General features: G+C 39.2%; 1 protein-coding gene across 2 annotated transcripts in view; it reads right to left on the minus strand.

Moving 5' to 3' along the window:
- Nucleotides 1–17,338, minus strand: part of LOC107090582 (myocyte-specific enhancer factor 2C-like) — a 41,632-nt gene extending 24,294 nt beyond the window's left edge. For both annotated transcript variants that reach the window (XM_015384044.1, XM_015384043.1), the window contains exons 1-4: nucleotides 17,133–17,338; nucleotides 13,652–13,795; nucleotides 3,548–3,724; nucleotides 538–741 (exon numbers count right to left, since the gene is read on the minus strand). In XM_015384044.1, coding sequence (XP_015239530.1) covers nucleotides 538–741; nucleotides 3,548–3,601 — 258 coding nt within the window. In that variant the 5' untranslated portion in view covers nucleotides 3,602–3,724; nucleotides 13,652–13,795; nucleotides 17,133–17,338. The remainder of the gene's footprint in view (nucleotides 1–537; nucleotides 742–3,547; nucleotides 3,725–13,651; nucleotides 13,796–17,132) is intronic.
- Between the last annotated feature and the right edge of the window lie 379 nt (nucleotides 17,339–17,717).

A 17,717-nucleotide genomic window follows, 5' to 3' on the forward strand; every position in this document is an offset into this window, starting at 1 on the left:
GGTTGTGAATCGGTGCGATTTGAATGAACTGAATTTAATTTTTCCCGAATATGATTAAAAAATAATTAAAGCAACCTTTATTTTACTGTATATTATTTTCGTATTTAGCTTCATATATAATTTATACATGAAACAAGTGAATGCCAGGGGTGTATGCAGACATTATAAAGGAGAAAACAAACAAATAGTAAAAGGTTAGTATGTCAAAGTAGGAAAAATCTAAAAATTAATTAAAAGATATTTACTTTGTTAAAAGCATCTTTTGTTTTAACTGTATTTTGGTTTTCAGATTGTTTTATTGTGATGTTGTTTTGTTTAACTTCTTCTTCCCTCTAAATTAAAGTAGGTATTTGATCCAGGACTCATCATTGTTTCCAAACATCTGATTGGCTGCTGGCTGGGGGCGTTTTTCAGGATTCAGCTCAATCCTGAAAGCTAGCCTGGCCTGGCGCGGGTTTGACGTTCACAGTACGTTACTATGGTGACCAGCCTCGCTAAGTGACCAGGACGTGTGTTTTGCATGCATGGTTTACTTACATCCACGATGTCGGAGTTGGTCCGACTCTCGTGTGGCTCGTTGTACTCGGTGTATTTGAGCAGAACCTTGTCCATGTCGGTGCTGGCGTACTGAAACAGCTTGTTGGTGCTGTTGAAGATGATGAGTGCAATCTCACAATCGCACAGCACGCTCAACTCATAAGCTTTTTTCATCAGGCCAAACTTTCGCTTTGTGAACGTCACCTGAGAGGAAAGTGAGGAAGAGATTTTTTGTCAGAAACCACGGAAAGAGAGAAACCAATTTTGTTTTCCTGCAGCAACGTGAATCTGATACTATAGCTCTGAACACAAGTCATAAAAAATGTAGTTTTGTCCCTCTATGTGTACATTATAATTGATAAATTAAAGCCTTCTTCACAAAATGATCAAAAAATGCTCCTTGGTTTCCTTTCAGGACTGAGACCGTATTGGCTGTAGATCCAAAAAAGGTTAAAAAAACAACCCACTGAACTTTGTTTTCAAGTGTGAAGACGTTTCTCTTCCCATCCAGGAAGCTTTTTCAATCCAAAATGTCAGAAATAGCATTGAGTTCATGACTTTTCATGTTTTTATAATCTTGCTTGGTGCTGTTCTGAAAATATTCTAAAGTTAAAACCCATACATGGACCGCCACACAGGGAAGAATCGTGAGGCAGCACCTGCCTGATGGGGGTCATGAAGCACATGTGCCTCTACTTCCTGTCAAAACAGGAAGAGAAGAAGCGTTCCTTCAAACAGGACCTGTGCATGTTAATGTATGTGCACTAATCTGGAACGAAGCTCCTGTGCATAAGACCTTGACAGCAAGGCCTCATTACTCAGAAGTCATGTTGCACTGAGCCAGCTGCTGCATCCAGACATGGACTCATAAGCAGTAGGTGTTTGTAAACATCACATGCCAGTGAGTCTGAATGCAACTGCCGGGGGACCAGGTCGTTAAATAGTTTCTACTTAAAACCATTGGTTTTCTCAATATGTGATACTAGTGAGTTAAATTAAATTTTAGATAAAAACAAAAACTGAATTCAGATTAAACAGATTTTAACCCTCAGCTGAGCATAACTTTCTATTTGTTCTTATAAGTTGTCCTCACTAATCCATATCTCAAAATCCAATATGGCTGCCAAACCTATAAAACATTGAACAGCTTAAATCTATAACATCTGAACTTTTCTTTCTTGAATTGATACAACACATGGTAACATTAGTTTGAGAAATTCAACGAATTTTTAAAAGATTAAACTTGATGCAAGATTGTTTAAAAAGCTGAGAACTGACTCCAAATGAAATGCAAAACACGTGGAGGAATCATTGCTCGACCAATTTCATCAGATGAACGAGGGACCATGAGTCAATTCATCTGTTCACCTGTTGGTGAGTCAAATCTTAACAAATTCATTCTAGGGAGGATAAAAGGATCAGATTAGTTGTGATACATTTTTTATTTATATAAAATGAAACTAGTTTGGTAGCAGAACTGAATCATTAGTTAGACTAATGCTACATAAACTCTAAAAAATGCCATTTGCTGATAGAATGCCCTCCCTAAAGCAGTAAAAAAGAATAAACTACAAAAAATATAAACATTTTCCAAGATAAAAAAATCTTCTATCTATATAAATTTATATGTTCATGTTCTGCTGTTTACAATTCATGTAAAAGGCAAAATCTAATATTTTTCTGAATTCTGAAGATTTATTTATTTGCTAATGTTAATTTACTAAAAGTATCTCTTTTTAGATTAACCCCAAAAATGATCGGTGGATTAATAGATTCTAAAATAACTGATAGGTGCAGCTTAATCCTAATCCATTTCAAACTAAACATTTTGTTGTCAGAAAAGTTTGTTAAAAATAATAATCCACAAAAGCCTAAAAATCTCAAATATAATTTCATTTAAATAACTTCCAAAAGAATCATCTTATTCGGCCCAGATCACTGTTGTTGAATATGATATATTGTGAACCTTCATCAAACTAAAACAGGTGTGAATAAACACTTGTTTATTGGCATTATAGTGTGTTCTTATAGAGGACTGTAAGCAGATACTACAAATACTTCAAATCATCTGCCGTCAAAGACAGTATAAACACAAGATTATGAGTTAAATGTTTAAAGTCTGTCCTGAACGACACCTTTTAGAAAAACTGGAGGAATATCTGATGCTACGTTCAGACCGCACACAGCAGAAGCAGCAAAAACACGCGTGTTGCTTCATTTTTCATGCTTGTACAAGTTTAGTTCTGAGCCGCTCAGACCCCTTTACACCAGCGGTGCTCTGTCACTAGGAATTCCCTTCAACGGCAGCCTCTCGCCCAGTCGCCTTTTCCCGGTTTTCTGCTAATGTTCAAAGCAGCTGGAAGTTTTTACGTATGTAACTCATACTGCAGGCACCACAATAATAAAAGCTAATATTTTTGCCAGCAGGTTTCAGTTCTTAAGTTAATTTAGGCATTAATAAACAGTTTCAGGGCGTGCAGGTGGCGCAGAGGTTAGTGCGCATGACCAATGTGCGGAGGCTTAAGTCCTCGACGCGGCCGACCCAGGGTTAGAATCCGACCTGTGGTCTTTTGCAGCATGTCCCTCCCCCTCTCTCAAACCCCCTAGTGCTGTAAAAACTAAAAAATAAATAAATAAATACAAAAAAAGTTTCAGAGGAGTGATCATAGCGCTCTGCATCAGCAGTGCTGTGTCTGTCTCCCTGCCAGCTCCCAGATCACTTTCTCTGATTGGTTGATGTGGCGCGTCCAGCAGCAAATGTTACATTTTTCCAACTCCAGCAAGTGCTGCTGCTTCTGAAGAGCAGCATGCTCAAATGCTCATGAGGCGCTGCTTCAGCTGCTCAAAACAAGCTGCAGGACCTTTTGCTGCACCTTGATGCGAGTAAACCATTGACTTAGCATGTAAGCTAGCTGCTTCTGCTGCTGGCGGTCTGAACGTAGAATTAGGCTTCATGTTCAGAAGCAGCTCTGTGCATGAGATTAAATAAGGTTTCCTGTTTGCTGCTTACATGTCTGTTCCTTTCATCCATTATTCGGGCAATCTGAATCTTTTTTCTCCCCATCTTTGTGATCTTCCTGCTTCTTCTCTTTGTCGACTATTTCTTCTCCTCTTTCAAAGTCCTTATGGCTCCTTTATTTCACTTCCAGATCCTCAAATCTCTCAGTCCAAAAGTGCTGGCTGGTGCCTGCAGAGAAACAGGAACAAACACACGGTCAGTTCAGCTCCTAACATAGACCGACACATTCAGATTCACATACTGAGCTTTCCTATGAAAGCTTAAGAATATATGACAGCTTTAGGCAGTAAAAATGTAGATGTTTTTTTTTCCATGCCTCAAACACACACAACAGACATGAGGGATAAAAACTAATTTAGAGTGTAAAGGTCAGACAGACATCTATGGACATGGTTTTGTTAACCACTGGGCGAAGACAGGCCGCCTGTTTGCGTGGCTCTGTATCTGTTTCCCCCGACACGCCCATAAACCAGCTTCCTCAGGGGTTATCCTGCTCTCAGGAGGAAGTCAAACAAGCGGCCATGTATGAATGCAAATAATACAGACAGTGGAGTTCAGGTCTGCTGAAAATTGAACTGAGGCGTCTACAGCTTTTACCAAAGCAGACCAAACTAAACTTTGGTGGCATTTATTAAACCATATTAATAGAAAGAAGCTGTGATGAAACTGGAAAAACTACTCAGTGGATTGGAATGAAGATTCCAATGGAACAAATTTATACTCAAATATAATTAGTCAAATATGTGGAAAAGAATAATGTGAACCACTGTAACTAAACAGTATTTTTTCTCAAGGAAGAGCTGATTATTGTTTAAACCCTTTTGATATTTTCACATGCAACACAAACCTCTATGGATGATAATAGTAATAACATTTCTTCCTATGACTATTTGTGCTGATGTAACAAGAACATTTCTCCACTGTGAGATAAATAAAGTCAATCAATCAATTAGGGATGAAAGATTTTGACACAATTCAAAATTTCAATTATTTTTAACCAATGCTGAGTTTTTCTTTGCACTAGATAGTTAGATGTTTTAATTTTTTCATTCCTTTGGAGGCTGGTTGATCCAGAGTCCGTTGATGCAGGACTTTACTTTAAATTTTGTATGTAAAAGTGCTCATTTCTACATGCATGCATGGATCTGCAGCTGGCAGCAACTTTATTTCCTTTTTTTGTGAAAGCGAACCCACTTTAAACATATTACCCTAATTAAAGGGCTGGGGTAAGAAAAGATTTGTCTTGCAGTTTTGTGAAAAAAATGACCAAAATTGAGTACCTCTGTTATTTGTTCACATTTTCTTAAATTGCAAATGCATTTAATTGCCCAGCCCTATTAGCTGCCTACTCAACAGACCAACCGAAAGTACTTGATTTTGACCTAGATTTAGACTTAAGATTCAACTTTATTTATCCCTTGGGATTACTTCAGGCACATTCTGGTTCCAGTAGCTTGTATAGTAGTATATAGTTCAATCTCTAATGTTATGCTCTCTCTGCTTTTTCTCATTGTAGCATCATCTCGTCACTATCCTGTGCTGCTGCCATCAACATCTTTGTTTATAGATGTTGGAGATCGGCCTGTTTTTCAGTGAAGTCCTGTTTCTCTGACTGTGACTGGCTGGATGTGCTCTCTTCATCCTCTGACATGGGAGCTGGCTCGGAGCTCGTCTGCCTGGCTGTGTCTTCTGGATGAAGCCGCCTTTTACAGTTAGCTTTTGTATCCCTGCCTCTGCCTCCTTGAACCTCAGCAGATGGCCGCTCACACTGAGCCTGGTTCTGCTGGAGGTTTATTTCTGTTAAAAGGGAGTTTTCCTCTCCACAGTCGCTACAAGCTTGCTAAGTGTGAGGGATTGCTGTTGAGTCAATGATTCGATGCAATCGGCTGATTTTCCTTAGATAGAAAACTTTGAAACAATCTGACTGTATGATCTGGTTGAACTGTAAAGTGCCTGAGATGACATGTGTTGTGAATTGGCGCTATATAAATAAACAGAATTGAATATAAAATACAAAGGGCAGATTTAAAGCAAGATGTCTTTAAAGATAAAAATACAACAGACAATATAAAAAGAGTGTTTACAGTACAAAAGAGCATAAAAAAGTTCTAATGTCCTGGAATATGTTTCCTTTAGATATACAAATATCTGTAGAGAGCTCAGGAAAGAATACACAATAGTTGACTTGGATTATTGCACTTGTAGAAGGTACATTAGATGTTGTTAAAGTTCTTCAGACATATAATCCAAGTAAATAAAGGCCATCAGTCTGATTCCGCTGAATAAAACGCAGTGCAACAAATGGCCTTAAGAGACCGGCTCCATGAAAAACGCTGCCCGGCTGTTCCACTATGGTCTGTTAGGGAATATTAGACTATGAAGACCAGGAAAAATGGCAGACAGATCAGGGAGAAAGTAGTAGAGAGGTTTTAAACAGGTTTAGGCTATAAAAGCTTTGAACCTCTCTCAGACCAATTGCAAACCACCATCGGCCAAAACCAACAGTCAGGGAGAGAATCAATGGTGACCTTGGAGGAGCTGCAGAGGCTGACAGCTTTGGCTGCTGACATGGCAACCACAGCATGGGGAAACCTTGAGGTGTGTAGGGTGCAGCCCTAAAGAGGAACCTTTCCACTAAGATTCCCTGTGAAAATGTTAGCTTTAAGATCATTTTGCCAGCAGATTGTCACTCCTCTCCTCATTTATGAACGGCTTGTTGTTCACTGATTAAAGCGTTTTCGATATGCATTGCAGCACGCCTGATCTTCGCTGGATACTTGGTAAAAAAACAGACATAAGAACACCAAAACACACTGCTATGAAGACAATTTACTGCCTGCTTTCAACTGGAGGAATTTTCTAACCAACGTAATGTGACATTAAACCATAATCACTGTGCTGAGTCATGAAACAACAAAAAGTATAACCCTGGTGTTGTGATACTATCTGCAGCAAGTATTGACACGCCGATTGGGCTTCATGTGATTATCTGGAGCATTACTCAAAGAGTGCTCCTCTCTGCACACGCACCCTCGGCGTGTTGGAGTTTAACAGGGAATTTCAAGTCGAGCAAAGATGTTAGCTTTTCTGGGAAGGTTGCTTTAAATGGTAGAACTCAGCATGAAGGTGTCGTCTCGTGAGGAGTTTGATCATTTTCAGGATGACGGCAAATCTCCATGCAGCTCCCCCTCCTGCGTGTTCAAAACCCACCCTACTATTAATAGACGCTGTAAAACAGGATGACTCCAAAAATAAAAGGATGAACTTTTTACCCCAAATCATAATAATACGGCTGGTTTCTGTTTGGCAGAAAGGCGAGCAAACGCTGAACACACAGAGAAATGGAAATCAGCTGTCCAACATCTCACTTCAAGCGCTCTCTCGACAATCTTTCCCAATCAGGCCAACTTCTAAGGCTGTCTGTGGCGGAGCGTTTCTTTCTTGTATAAAAAAGCCCACAGCCCAGAGCAACAGCTAATAGGTGACATGTGGACCAGCCCTCGTATTCCCTGCCAGGATGTTACAGATAATTCTGATCCGGAGGGAGCTGACATGGTCTGAGGACACAGGATGATTGGTGAGGCTGGTGGAGCCAGAGGTGGGGTCTGGGGGGAAGAAGGATTCTTGGGGATCCAGTGATCCTGCTGAGCAGAGGCGGTGCAGGACTGGGAGCCTGTTGATGCTGAATCATCCAGGTCAAAGTTATTCCAGAAAAGTTAAAGGAAAAGTCCGATCAGCAAGGAATGGATCATTATCTGCACCTAAAACTAATACGTTCACAGTAATTTAATGAATTCAGCATTAATCTGTAAAAAATTAAAAACAATAATTTTCAATGTGATAATTGAGTCTGGGAGCGGCCATTTTTGCCCAAATATAGTAACACCTCACTCCTGCCATCTTCCAGCAGTGACGTCACGGTGCGGTAAACCTAGCGCCATTCTCCCCGCTTTATAAGCTAAATAAATGGGAAATACTAGACACATCTGCAATCAACAACAATTAGTGAAGATTTCCAGAGGACTTCACCATTGGAATTCACCAGAGCTATATTGAAACTGACAATGCCCACGTGCATGGCAGCTGGATGTTGGAATACATCGGGTAAAAGTGAGAAAAAAAAAAAAAGTCATTCCACCTTTCTGATTCCTGATCCTCCATTGACGGGTTCTTCTTTGGGTTACCTACTTGAAAAGGGAGGATTTGCCATCGAACTTCTGGAAAAACACGTAATATGTAGCCAACATTTGGAAGAAGAATGTTTTCAAGATGACTTGGATAATAGCGCGCTGTGTTTCCTGGACGGGGCCGCCTTTTAAAGTTGCTTTTTGTATCTCTGCTTCTTTCTGTATGTCTGTTCCGACTAGCCTGGTTCTGATGGAGGTTTCCTCCTGTTAAAAGGGAGTTTTTTCTCTCCACTGTCACCAAGTAACAATTTTGCAAATTTTTTGTATTTTTGGCTCAACCTACTGCTGTGAAGCAGGATTGTCCACCCTGATCACATCGACCCAGGCTCAAAATGATCACCTTGATATGTGCTTTAAAATGTCTTTGTCTCCATTCAAACCCAGGTTTAAAGCCTTGCAGGGCAGCATAAAGCCCACTGCCAACATTAAGACAGAAAAAAGAAAAGTGTTTTAGAAAATATGTGAATCAGGAAATTGTCCATTTACCAAACTGAACGATTGTTGTTCTCGCTTCAAAAACAATTTAGATCTTAAAATGGAAATATTTTCTAATTTTTTATTTAAAAATTCAATGTTTAACATGGATGCATTTAAAACTTCAATTTATTTCAGTGTTAAATCCTGTTTAAAGTAAAGGATTATAATTAAAAATGTCTCCAGACCTTTACTGGTTGATGATTTTCTGATTTTGCCAAGGTTTTTTGACTGATTTTTAACTGGTTACCCCGGATTCAGATGGTCTCTCATCGTCCTCTTAAGGTAGGCAATCGTCAAATAAAGGTTAATTTAAATGAAGAACAACATGGCAGGGGGCGGTATGCGGAACATGAGAAAAACAACTCCTGCGATTACCTATTTGATTCAATATTATCTTATCAATAGATGTCTTTCTTAGTTTCAGATGTAGTCGCAGTGTTTAATATTTTTGATAAGTTTCTATAATATTAGGTCATAGAACTCTGAAAGATTAACACTGGTCATTAAAAAATGTTATTAGGAATGAGTTTCACAGCTAATCCAAAAGATGAAGCGGTTGTCGGATGCTCATAGTTGTGTAACCATGTGATAATTCCAGTGAAGATGTTGTGTGACTTCTCCACAAACACTCCTCTGTCTGAGTCACTTTCAGAGCAGCCTACAGCGCTCTCCTTAAAGCGCTCACTGCCAGAACAGTTGGGCCGTCTTTGAAGCATTTAACCATCTGCTTATTTCCAACAAGCCCTCTCTTTAGAGAAGTCATTGCTTACAGCCTGAAGTTAAAACCAAGTTCACCAAATGACTCCCCCCCACCCCTAAAACTGAAGCCAAAACAAGACTAGAATATTGTTACATAAAGAAAGAAACCATGTTTGAAATAAAACTGCTCCTCTGGGTATTTATTCCATGTGTGCTCTTTTGATAGAATTTTGACTTCATACATTTAAGAGAAAGAGACCTTTAATTAATAAAAACCAAGATAAATATATTTATGTGCGATAAAAGGCAGACGAGTTTAACAAACAGATGTAGACTAAATATCTGACCAGCTCCCCTTTAAGATGTGAAATATGCACTTCAGACGTAACCTGACCTTGCATGTGTGGTATGCTGGGGTACTCCCTATAACAAACAACTCCTGAGTTCCTTAGTGGGACAGACACTGAACCATGAGCTCAGCTTGTCCCTCCCTCCATGTTCAGCCGGGCATACACTGTATATTTTCTTCAATCGTTGCACGCAGCTACAGTTAAATGTACAACGAAACCGCAGGGTTTCAAAGTTCACAGCTCACAATGTTATTTCTGCTACTAGAGACTTTGGCAACAACATCTAAAAGCAGCAAACTCTGCTCTCCAGAGCAAGTAGATTGATAGCCCCGCCTCCTGCTCTCCTCTATCTTGTCTGCTGTCATGATTCATGCAGCCTAGCGCCAAATCTAGCGACTTTTTTGACTTTTTTCTGCTACTGGAGACTTTGGAGACAACATCTAAAAGCAGCAAACTCTGCTCTCCAGAGCAAGTAGATTAGTAACCCCGCCTCCTGCTCTCCTCTATCTTGTCTGCTGTCATGATTCATGCAGCTATTATTTCATCCAAATGAAAAATGGAGAACAGAGAAGCAGATCATGGCTTGTCTACAGTGAAAAGAAGTACTGGGTTATTTACTTTTGCTGTCGCCTTTTTGGAAACACAGGAAGGAGCAATCAGCTAAGTGAGCTCTTATAAAATCTAATATTGTATGTCTATTCTATTAAAATGTGTGTATCTGTGTAACGGGTCTGTTTTATGCGTCGTCTTCTCAATTCAGAGGGCCCCATGCCTGTCTTTGCCTAGGGTAATACATTTCCTACATCCAACCCTGCTGGAGACCGACAGTGAAGAGGTCTTGATCAGAGTCTCTGCTTCTCCCTGGGAAATGCCAATGCAGCTGGTTGGGGCCTCAGGACAGCCTCTCGGTGCCTTCTTAGGGAGGTGTTGTGGCTCAACAGATTAAGTCACATGGGAGGTGAAAAGCCTTGGATTCCACATGATGAGTTAGAAACGGAAGCTTAGGAAGGAGGTCTGCTTAAAAGATGGTGGAAGCACTAGGACTGCAAAATCGACAGTTTGAATATACAATAAATGAGAGAATATTGTAGTTCAATTTAAAAGATATTTTACGATAGCAGATTTTTTTCTTTGATGCTGTAAATCTTAGTTAGACTATTGTAAATCTGAAACAATCAGTCAGTGATTTATATGTACCTGCAGCCATTATCTGTATATCTCTTACCTTTTCATTGGTAAAAAAAAACACAAAACCAAGCTTAAGCTCAGATGGATGACGTCACAACATAAATAATCTAAAAAGAAAAATTAAACTGAAGACCGGAGGTAAGACAGGTATTACAACAATCCCAGTGGAAAATAAAATGAGTCCATAAATAAAACTCAAATATGTCAGGCAGCAACTTTTCCACATAAAAATGTATCAACATGACATCCTAAACAAACCCTTTAACTTTGGGCTGTAGAGCAGAGGTGTAGCCAGAAAGGGTTAATAATGGTGGCCAGGCAATAACCAATGTACACTGAGGGGTGGCTGAATGTGGATAGATGCCAGAACCTTAGGGTCAATCTACACTGGTCCAACAGGAAAATGAACAAGCACAACATCCATGTTTTCTAAATAAAGACAAACTATGCTTTCCTACAGTCTTTGCTAACAAATAGACGCATATATTTAAACATCCATGCTGTCTAAATTAAAGGTATAGAGGACAAAAATCATTCAAGTTTGAGATCTAGGGCGAACATCTTAATCATTGCCACTACTTTTAGACGTTTATCAAGAATCATTCTTAAAATTAATAGTATATCTACTAATATCTACATTAAATTGATTACTTATTATTAAAGTAGTTATTTATCTCCGATTTCACTGTAGACTCCTTGATGACTTGGAAAGACATCATTTTCTCTTTACCCCATAAGACATAATCTAGTTCTGGAAAATGCATCAATTCTGTACCTTTTTATGTCAGTATATTGATGTGCATAATTAAAAGTGTTTTTGTTGTCAAGTCACTGTTAATATATGAAAAAATTTTAATTTTAAATAAGTTAGAATATTCCATTTGAGAGTATTACTGCTGCCACTGTCTGTATTATGCTACATTCAGCTGCGCGGTGGAAAAAGTGGGTCTGATGCATGTTGGGCGGAGCTACTCTATCCTTCTGTGATCAGTGGGAATAAAGTAGTTTTAACATGTTTTTAAGTGGAAAAATCCACCTGAAAGCTTAATGTGTGCAGTCAGTTCATCCAGATTACCATCCTTCCTTCAAATATTATTTCTGTCGGAACCACTCAGACCCCCACATACCAGCGGTGCTCTGTCACTAGGAATCCCATTCAACAGCAGCCTCTGGCCCGGTCGCCTCTTCGCGTTTTGCAGCGGCGGCTGGAAGGCGTTTTTCCATGTACGTTATCCAAACCTCAGGCACCAGGATAATTAAAGCGAAAATGTTTTGCCTGCAGATTTCAGCATTTTAAGTAAATTTAGGCATTAATAAACTGTTTCAGAGGTGTGATCACAGCGCTCTGTATCATCAGCGATGTGCCTGTCTGCCTGCCAGCTCCCAGAGCAGCTTCTCTGATTGGTTGATGCGGCGCGTTGAGCAGCAAAAGTTCAGTTTTTCCAACTCAAGCAGCAGCTGCCTTTGCGTTTCCTGACGCGCTGCTTCAGCTGCTCAGATGCGCTGCAGGACATTTTGCTGCGCCTTGACGCGCGTCAACCATTGACTTTGCATGTAAACTAGCTGCTCCTGCTGCCTCTCGGTGTGAATGTAGCATTAGAGAGAAAAATGGTAGGGGTGGCCAATGATTGGCTAAGGGTGGCCATGGCCACCCCTGGCCCCCCATCTAGCTCCGCTCCTGCTTTGAACAATACTTGGACTTTGCCCTCATGTCTATACTGTAGAGTCTACAGCAGGGGCAGAGCTGACAGCAAATGTTTGGACTAAATGTTTCCAAGGAACCTGAACAAGGCCATCCAAACCAAAAACAAATTTGCTTAAAAGTTAAGAGTTAAAGTATTATTAGATTAAAAAAATGGGCTTTAATTTTTGATAAGGATAAACTTTGTTTCTAGGAGGCACTGCAGAAACATCCAGAGCCCTGGGAACTTTTCCACCATTTCTCAAATTACAGCAACAGCCACAATGTATAAAAAAAATCTGATAAATATGGTAATGCACCTGTTATCATGAGAAAAAAAGGAAACAGTGATGTCACATCAGATAAACCCCACCTTGCACTGGGAAACATGTGGTAGTCATGCTGTGGGGATGTTTTTCTTCAGCAGGAGGCCAGAAATCAGTGGATTTAAATTAAAATCACATCCATGCTTTAGAATGGCTTAGTCAAAGTCCATTGTTATCCATTCTGAATGTTATTTAATGATATGTGTGCAGTTTGCAGACTCTCTCCATCTAGTCTGACACTGAACTCCAAAAATGATTAAATATCCCCCTAATCCTAAATCATCCACACTACTGTTCTTCTCAATCTGCCACATAAAAGTCCTAAAAACATTCTGATGAGTGTGGTTTTTGAAGCATGGGCTAACAGGGCCAACAGGGGCCAGTGCCCCTGTAAATCATGTCCTGGCCCCTGTTACGGCCCCTGTACCGAAGACATCATACTCAAAGAATTTCTAATGAAGATCTTTGCTGGAACAGACATGGTTACTGATAGGTCCTTTGGATCTATTTCTTTTCTTTACAAATTCGGTTTCACTAATTATTTAATAACAATAAGGTGATAGCTTCAGTGGTATTGGATCCCAGGTTTCATCTGCTAATTTTTTTTCAAAACAAATAAAAAAAAACTCTTTTGTTCTTGAGTTCTAATTCTGATTTAATATAAAACAGTATTTTTAACTGAATTTTGTAAAAAATAAAATAAATTATGAATGTTAATTGACCTTGCTGTGTTTTTTATTTTACTCTTTTCTGTGCCCCATGAACATACGCTGCCCCCTTCCTGGCCCCCTGGTACATTTGGTCTAGATCCGCCACTGAATGAAGAGACAAAAAAAATAAAAAAATTAAATGGCTTTAAGGCTATTTTCTAACACTTACTTTTATTCCAGTTGTTGTGGTCTGAAGAAAAAAGTAAAGATCTGTTTCTTACGCAGTGCTGAGAATCTGAGTCAGAATGAAAATATTCCCAAAAGTCCAAAAAGTCGCCGTTTATTCCGCGGCTGTGGACATAAAGTGTCTCCTGATCAGCCTGAAGCACCGCTGACAGGAAACCTGCCTCTCACACTTTCACGAGATGCTTTGAATAAAATAAATAAATAAACAGCGCAGAGAGTGAACCCTTTACTTTACTTTTCTTCCAACCGAACCTGTCAAACCCGCATCAAAGTCCTCACACAGCTGCTTACCTCCCGCTCAGTCCCGCATGATTCGATCTCGGCAAATCCCGCAGCAGCGTCTGTCTCCGTCCAGCGGTTCACTTCAGTCCGTCCAGCGCCTCCTCTCCTCCCGGAGCAGAGCACGCGCCTCCCGGGCTGTCAGTGAGTAAGCACCTGGACGGAGGGAGGGACGGACGTCAGGCAGCATCGCGCCCACACGCAGAGGCACGCGCGCAATGACACACATTAGGAAAACGTCTCAAGAAAACTGTAGAAAACCGCATTTTTCTATGGAAATAATAAATTAAACACCAAAAAAGTAATATATTTTCCTCAAATTACATTTCCTAAAGATATTTTAACAATAAATGAAATAGCAATTAAATAAGCAATAAATAAGAAAATAATAAACAAGACAAGATAAAGTTGAAGACAGAGCAGGACAGGCACAATACTGACCCCTTGTGGACATAAATGATAGTGCAACTTTAAAAAAAAGTGTCTGTATGCTTTGATGGGATTAAACTACAATTTAATTTTGTTTGATTTTCTATCCCTCAATGTTGAACAAAAAATAGGAATGCTCAAAATGAGTTAAAAGCTTTTTAAATCAGAGCTTAGGTTAAATGTTGGATTCCTCTATTCCCAGACCGGACACTAATTCTACAGACATTACACACTTTGACTGTAGGAGGCGCTGTTTCCACCCTACTGTATACTTCGAATGTCTTGTTAAAAATAAGCAAGCGGACATGAAATACATAGATTATTATTTATTCGTTGGCTATTTAGTGGCACTTTAATTGATTTGAAAAAAAAAAAAAAAGTTCTTACCATAAAGTAGAGAATTAACGTTGCTAGTGTCAAATAGTTGTTAAAGTTGTAAGAATCTGATCTTTTTTTATTCTCTGCCTGATTTTATGTTTTTTAAATTATTAATTATGAAAATCGAAAAAAAAGGACATGCTCCTAATCAGTTTTAAAACAAAAATAATAAAGATTTATTTTAATGTGAGATTTTAATTTGTTATGAAAAAATATAAAACAATAGTTAATTTTTATTTTTTTTAATTACTAGTTTGCCTTGGACATAAGGAGCAGAGGGTTTAAGATTAATAACAACCAAGCAACAACGGTTTAATTTACTAATAAGTAAAAAATTTAATCTCTTCTTCTTTGATTGAGGTGGAATAAAAACTCACTTCATACTCAAACTTGCCACAAACCACAACATCAGAAAACAGAAATGCTCCAACAACAGCAGGCTGTTAACACGTGAATCAATCAAAAACCATGAGATAGATCACTTATCAGGGCATAGATGTACCAAGCATCTGAAGCTCATTTCACTGCGGAGGAGACTTTAAGTTTTGTTCTTTCTCATTCTATTTTCACGCAGTTTCCACTTTTGCTGTTTTCAGGCCAATTTAGTCATTCATGTTTTCCACAAAACAATAAAGATGTCATCTTTATTCACAGTACCTTATAGAGCTTTTAGTTAGAGTGGCTCAAGTTATCATGAGCTATCTCTATGAATATGCTGCTATAGGCTTAAACTGCTGGAGAACAAAAGGACCCATTTTTTTTTATCATTCTGCTTCATTATATCTCTTTTCTCCCATTCTCTCTCTCTCTCTGCTCATATTAGCTTAATCTGGTCTGTTCTTGTTTGGCTGTGACACCATCCTGGAGAGAAATATCATCTGTGCTGCTGCCATCAACACCTTTGTTTATAGATATTGGAGATCGGCCTATTTTTTAATGTAGTCCTGTTTCTCTGACTGTGACTGGCTGGTTGTGCTCTCTTCATCCTCTGACATTCAATTCAATTCAGTTTATGTATGTAGCGCCAATTCACAACACATGTCATCTCATGGCACTTTACAGTTCACCAGATCATATGGGAGATGGGAGCTGGCTCGGAGCTCGTCTGCCTGGCTGTGTGTTTCCTGGATGGGGCCGCCTTTTACAGTTGCCTTTTGTATCTCTGCTTCTGTCTCCTTGAACCCCAGTCGGCCTCAGCAGATGGCCGCTCACACTGCGCCTTTTTCTGCTGGAGGTATTTCCTCTTCACTGTCGCTACAAGCATGGTTAGTGTAAAGCGACTGCCTTCGAGTCAATGAGTAGATGCAATCAACTGGTTTTCCTTAGATAGAAAACTTTGAATCAGTCTGACTGTATGATCTGATGAACTGTAAAGTGCCTTGAGATGACATGTGTTGTGAATTGGCGCTATAGAAATAAACTGAATTGAATTGAATTATCTGCTCCAAAGCATGTACAGTATGATGACGCAGTGTGACCAGCAGAGAGCACCCAGAAGCTTGTTCTGATAGCTGCATTATAAAACACTGCTCCCTTTATTGGTAATTTTTATCACATGAAAAATACCGACTTATTATCAGATTTGTCATAAACAAATCATAGATGACCAAAAGCCAGGATGAGCTCAAGTGGGAAAACATGGAAGATCAGCTCCTCCACAAATTCAATGCTCTGACTTCAACTCTGTCTTCTCTGCTTGTCTTAAATTAGAAGCTTGTTTAAGCCCTGATTGTCTGCGGTTACATTTTGAGAAAGACCTAATTTACATTCATAAATGAGAAAACTTGTTTTTTTCAGATTTATCAAGTTAAAAATTTTGTTTTGGTTTATATATATTAGCTTGTTTTCATATGTATTAATGATTATTTTCTTTATCTCGGTTTTTTGGGGTTTTTTTTCTAGTAAAATTTTTTTCCTTGTTTGAAATTTTTTTCATTATTATTATTACTATGTAATTCTTTTTTATTAATCCATTTTGCTTTTTTAGCTGCTAAGAGAAATAATTAAGCCTCTTCAACATGGAAAACCATATTAATCTGAAACATCTAAAGAGCAATGAAAGCAAACTGACAGTTTAGCAGAGGATACAACAGCTCCTGAGTCATTGACCATATTCTTCTTACATCCGTACCTACAGATTATTTTTTTTACTCTATTACGGTTCTTTTAGTCATATTTCTGATATTTATTTATGTATTCTCCACTGGTCTCTTTCTAATCTGTTCAAAGTCTGTTTCAAAATATTGGGAATACAAATCCAAGCTATTTTTAAGAAATCTTAAGAACACAACCAAGCAAAAGGGATGTAAACCTTGCTTGTTTGTTGTTCAGATGTTGGAAAACTTCAGGTATTTCAGCAGAACTTTAGGTGGCGAGTAGGGCAGGTAGCAGTGGAAGAGGTTCTGGTCGATAAAAATATTCAAAAACTCTTTTCAAAGTACAGAAAAGTAATCAAATTATAAACTTGACTCCATTTCTACTTCCTGTTTTAGATAAAGACCAGAGTTTTGCTCACACTTTATTTAAACAATGAAAATAAAACCATTAACTTTTCAACATCAGTCCAGTTCAGAGACGAATGTTTTTATCAGTCTCCAAAATGTTCTCTTCATCTAATCTCTGATTCCTCTAAAGTTTGCACCCCTGTTCTTCATCAAACTCTTTTCTCAGACATCAGCTCACTTACCAGTGCTTTCTGTTCTGTCTTCACCTGGAAGGATTCCCAGCAGCTCCAGCTGTGGGTTTGTTCAGTCAGTTCCTTGTATCAAACAAGATGAACCAAGATTAATAAAAAAAACAAAAACAAAACTTGAATAAAAGTAACATTTAAGCCAGACCAGCTGGCTTTCTAAAGCGAGGCAGCCCGAGCTGGGCAGCGTTTAGATCTGGGTTTTTTGCAAAGTGAGCAGCTGAGGTAGTCCACAATCCAACGCCCCCAACACACACACACACGTGCATGTCCCCTTTCTGTCCTTTCCACACACACACACACATTCACACACCCTGTGACCTCCTGCGTCCAAGCTAAGTGCATGTCTGTGGAAGAGCACGGTCACCTGTTGCTGTCACTTGCAGTATATTTAGCTGTGAGGTGTCACTGATGCAGTGTGTGTGTGTAGGTGGTGGGATGCATGTGTGTATGCAGGATAGAAAAATGTGTTGCTGACACTCAGAGGCCCTCTGTGGTCTTGGTGCGAGAGCCCAGAATTACTGCCCCAATGGCCGACGCTTCTACAGGTTACACACAAACACACACACAGATCAAACCTGC

The sequence above is a fragment of the Cyprinodon variegatus genome, unplaced genomic scaffold (assembly GCF_000732505.1).
Source record: "Cyprinodon variegatus isolate N-32 unplaced genomic scaffold, C_variegatus-1.0 Scaffold300, whole genome shotgun sequence".
In the NCBI taxonomy this organism is placed as follows: domain Eukaryota; kingdom Metazoa; phylum Chordata; class Actinopteri; order Cyprinodontiformes; family Cyprinodontidae; genus Cyprinodon; species Cyprinodon variegatus.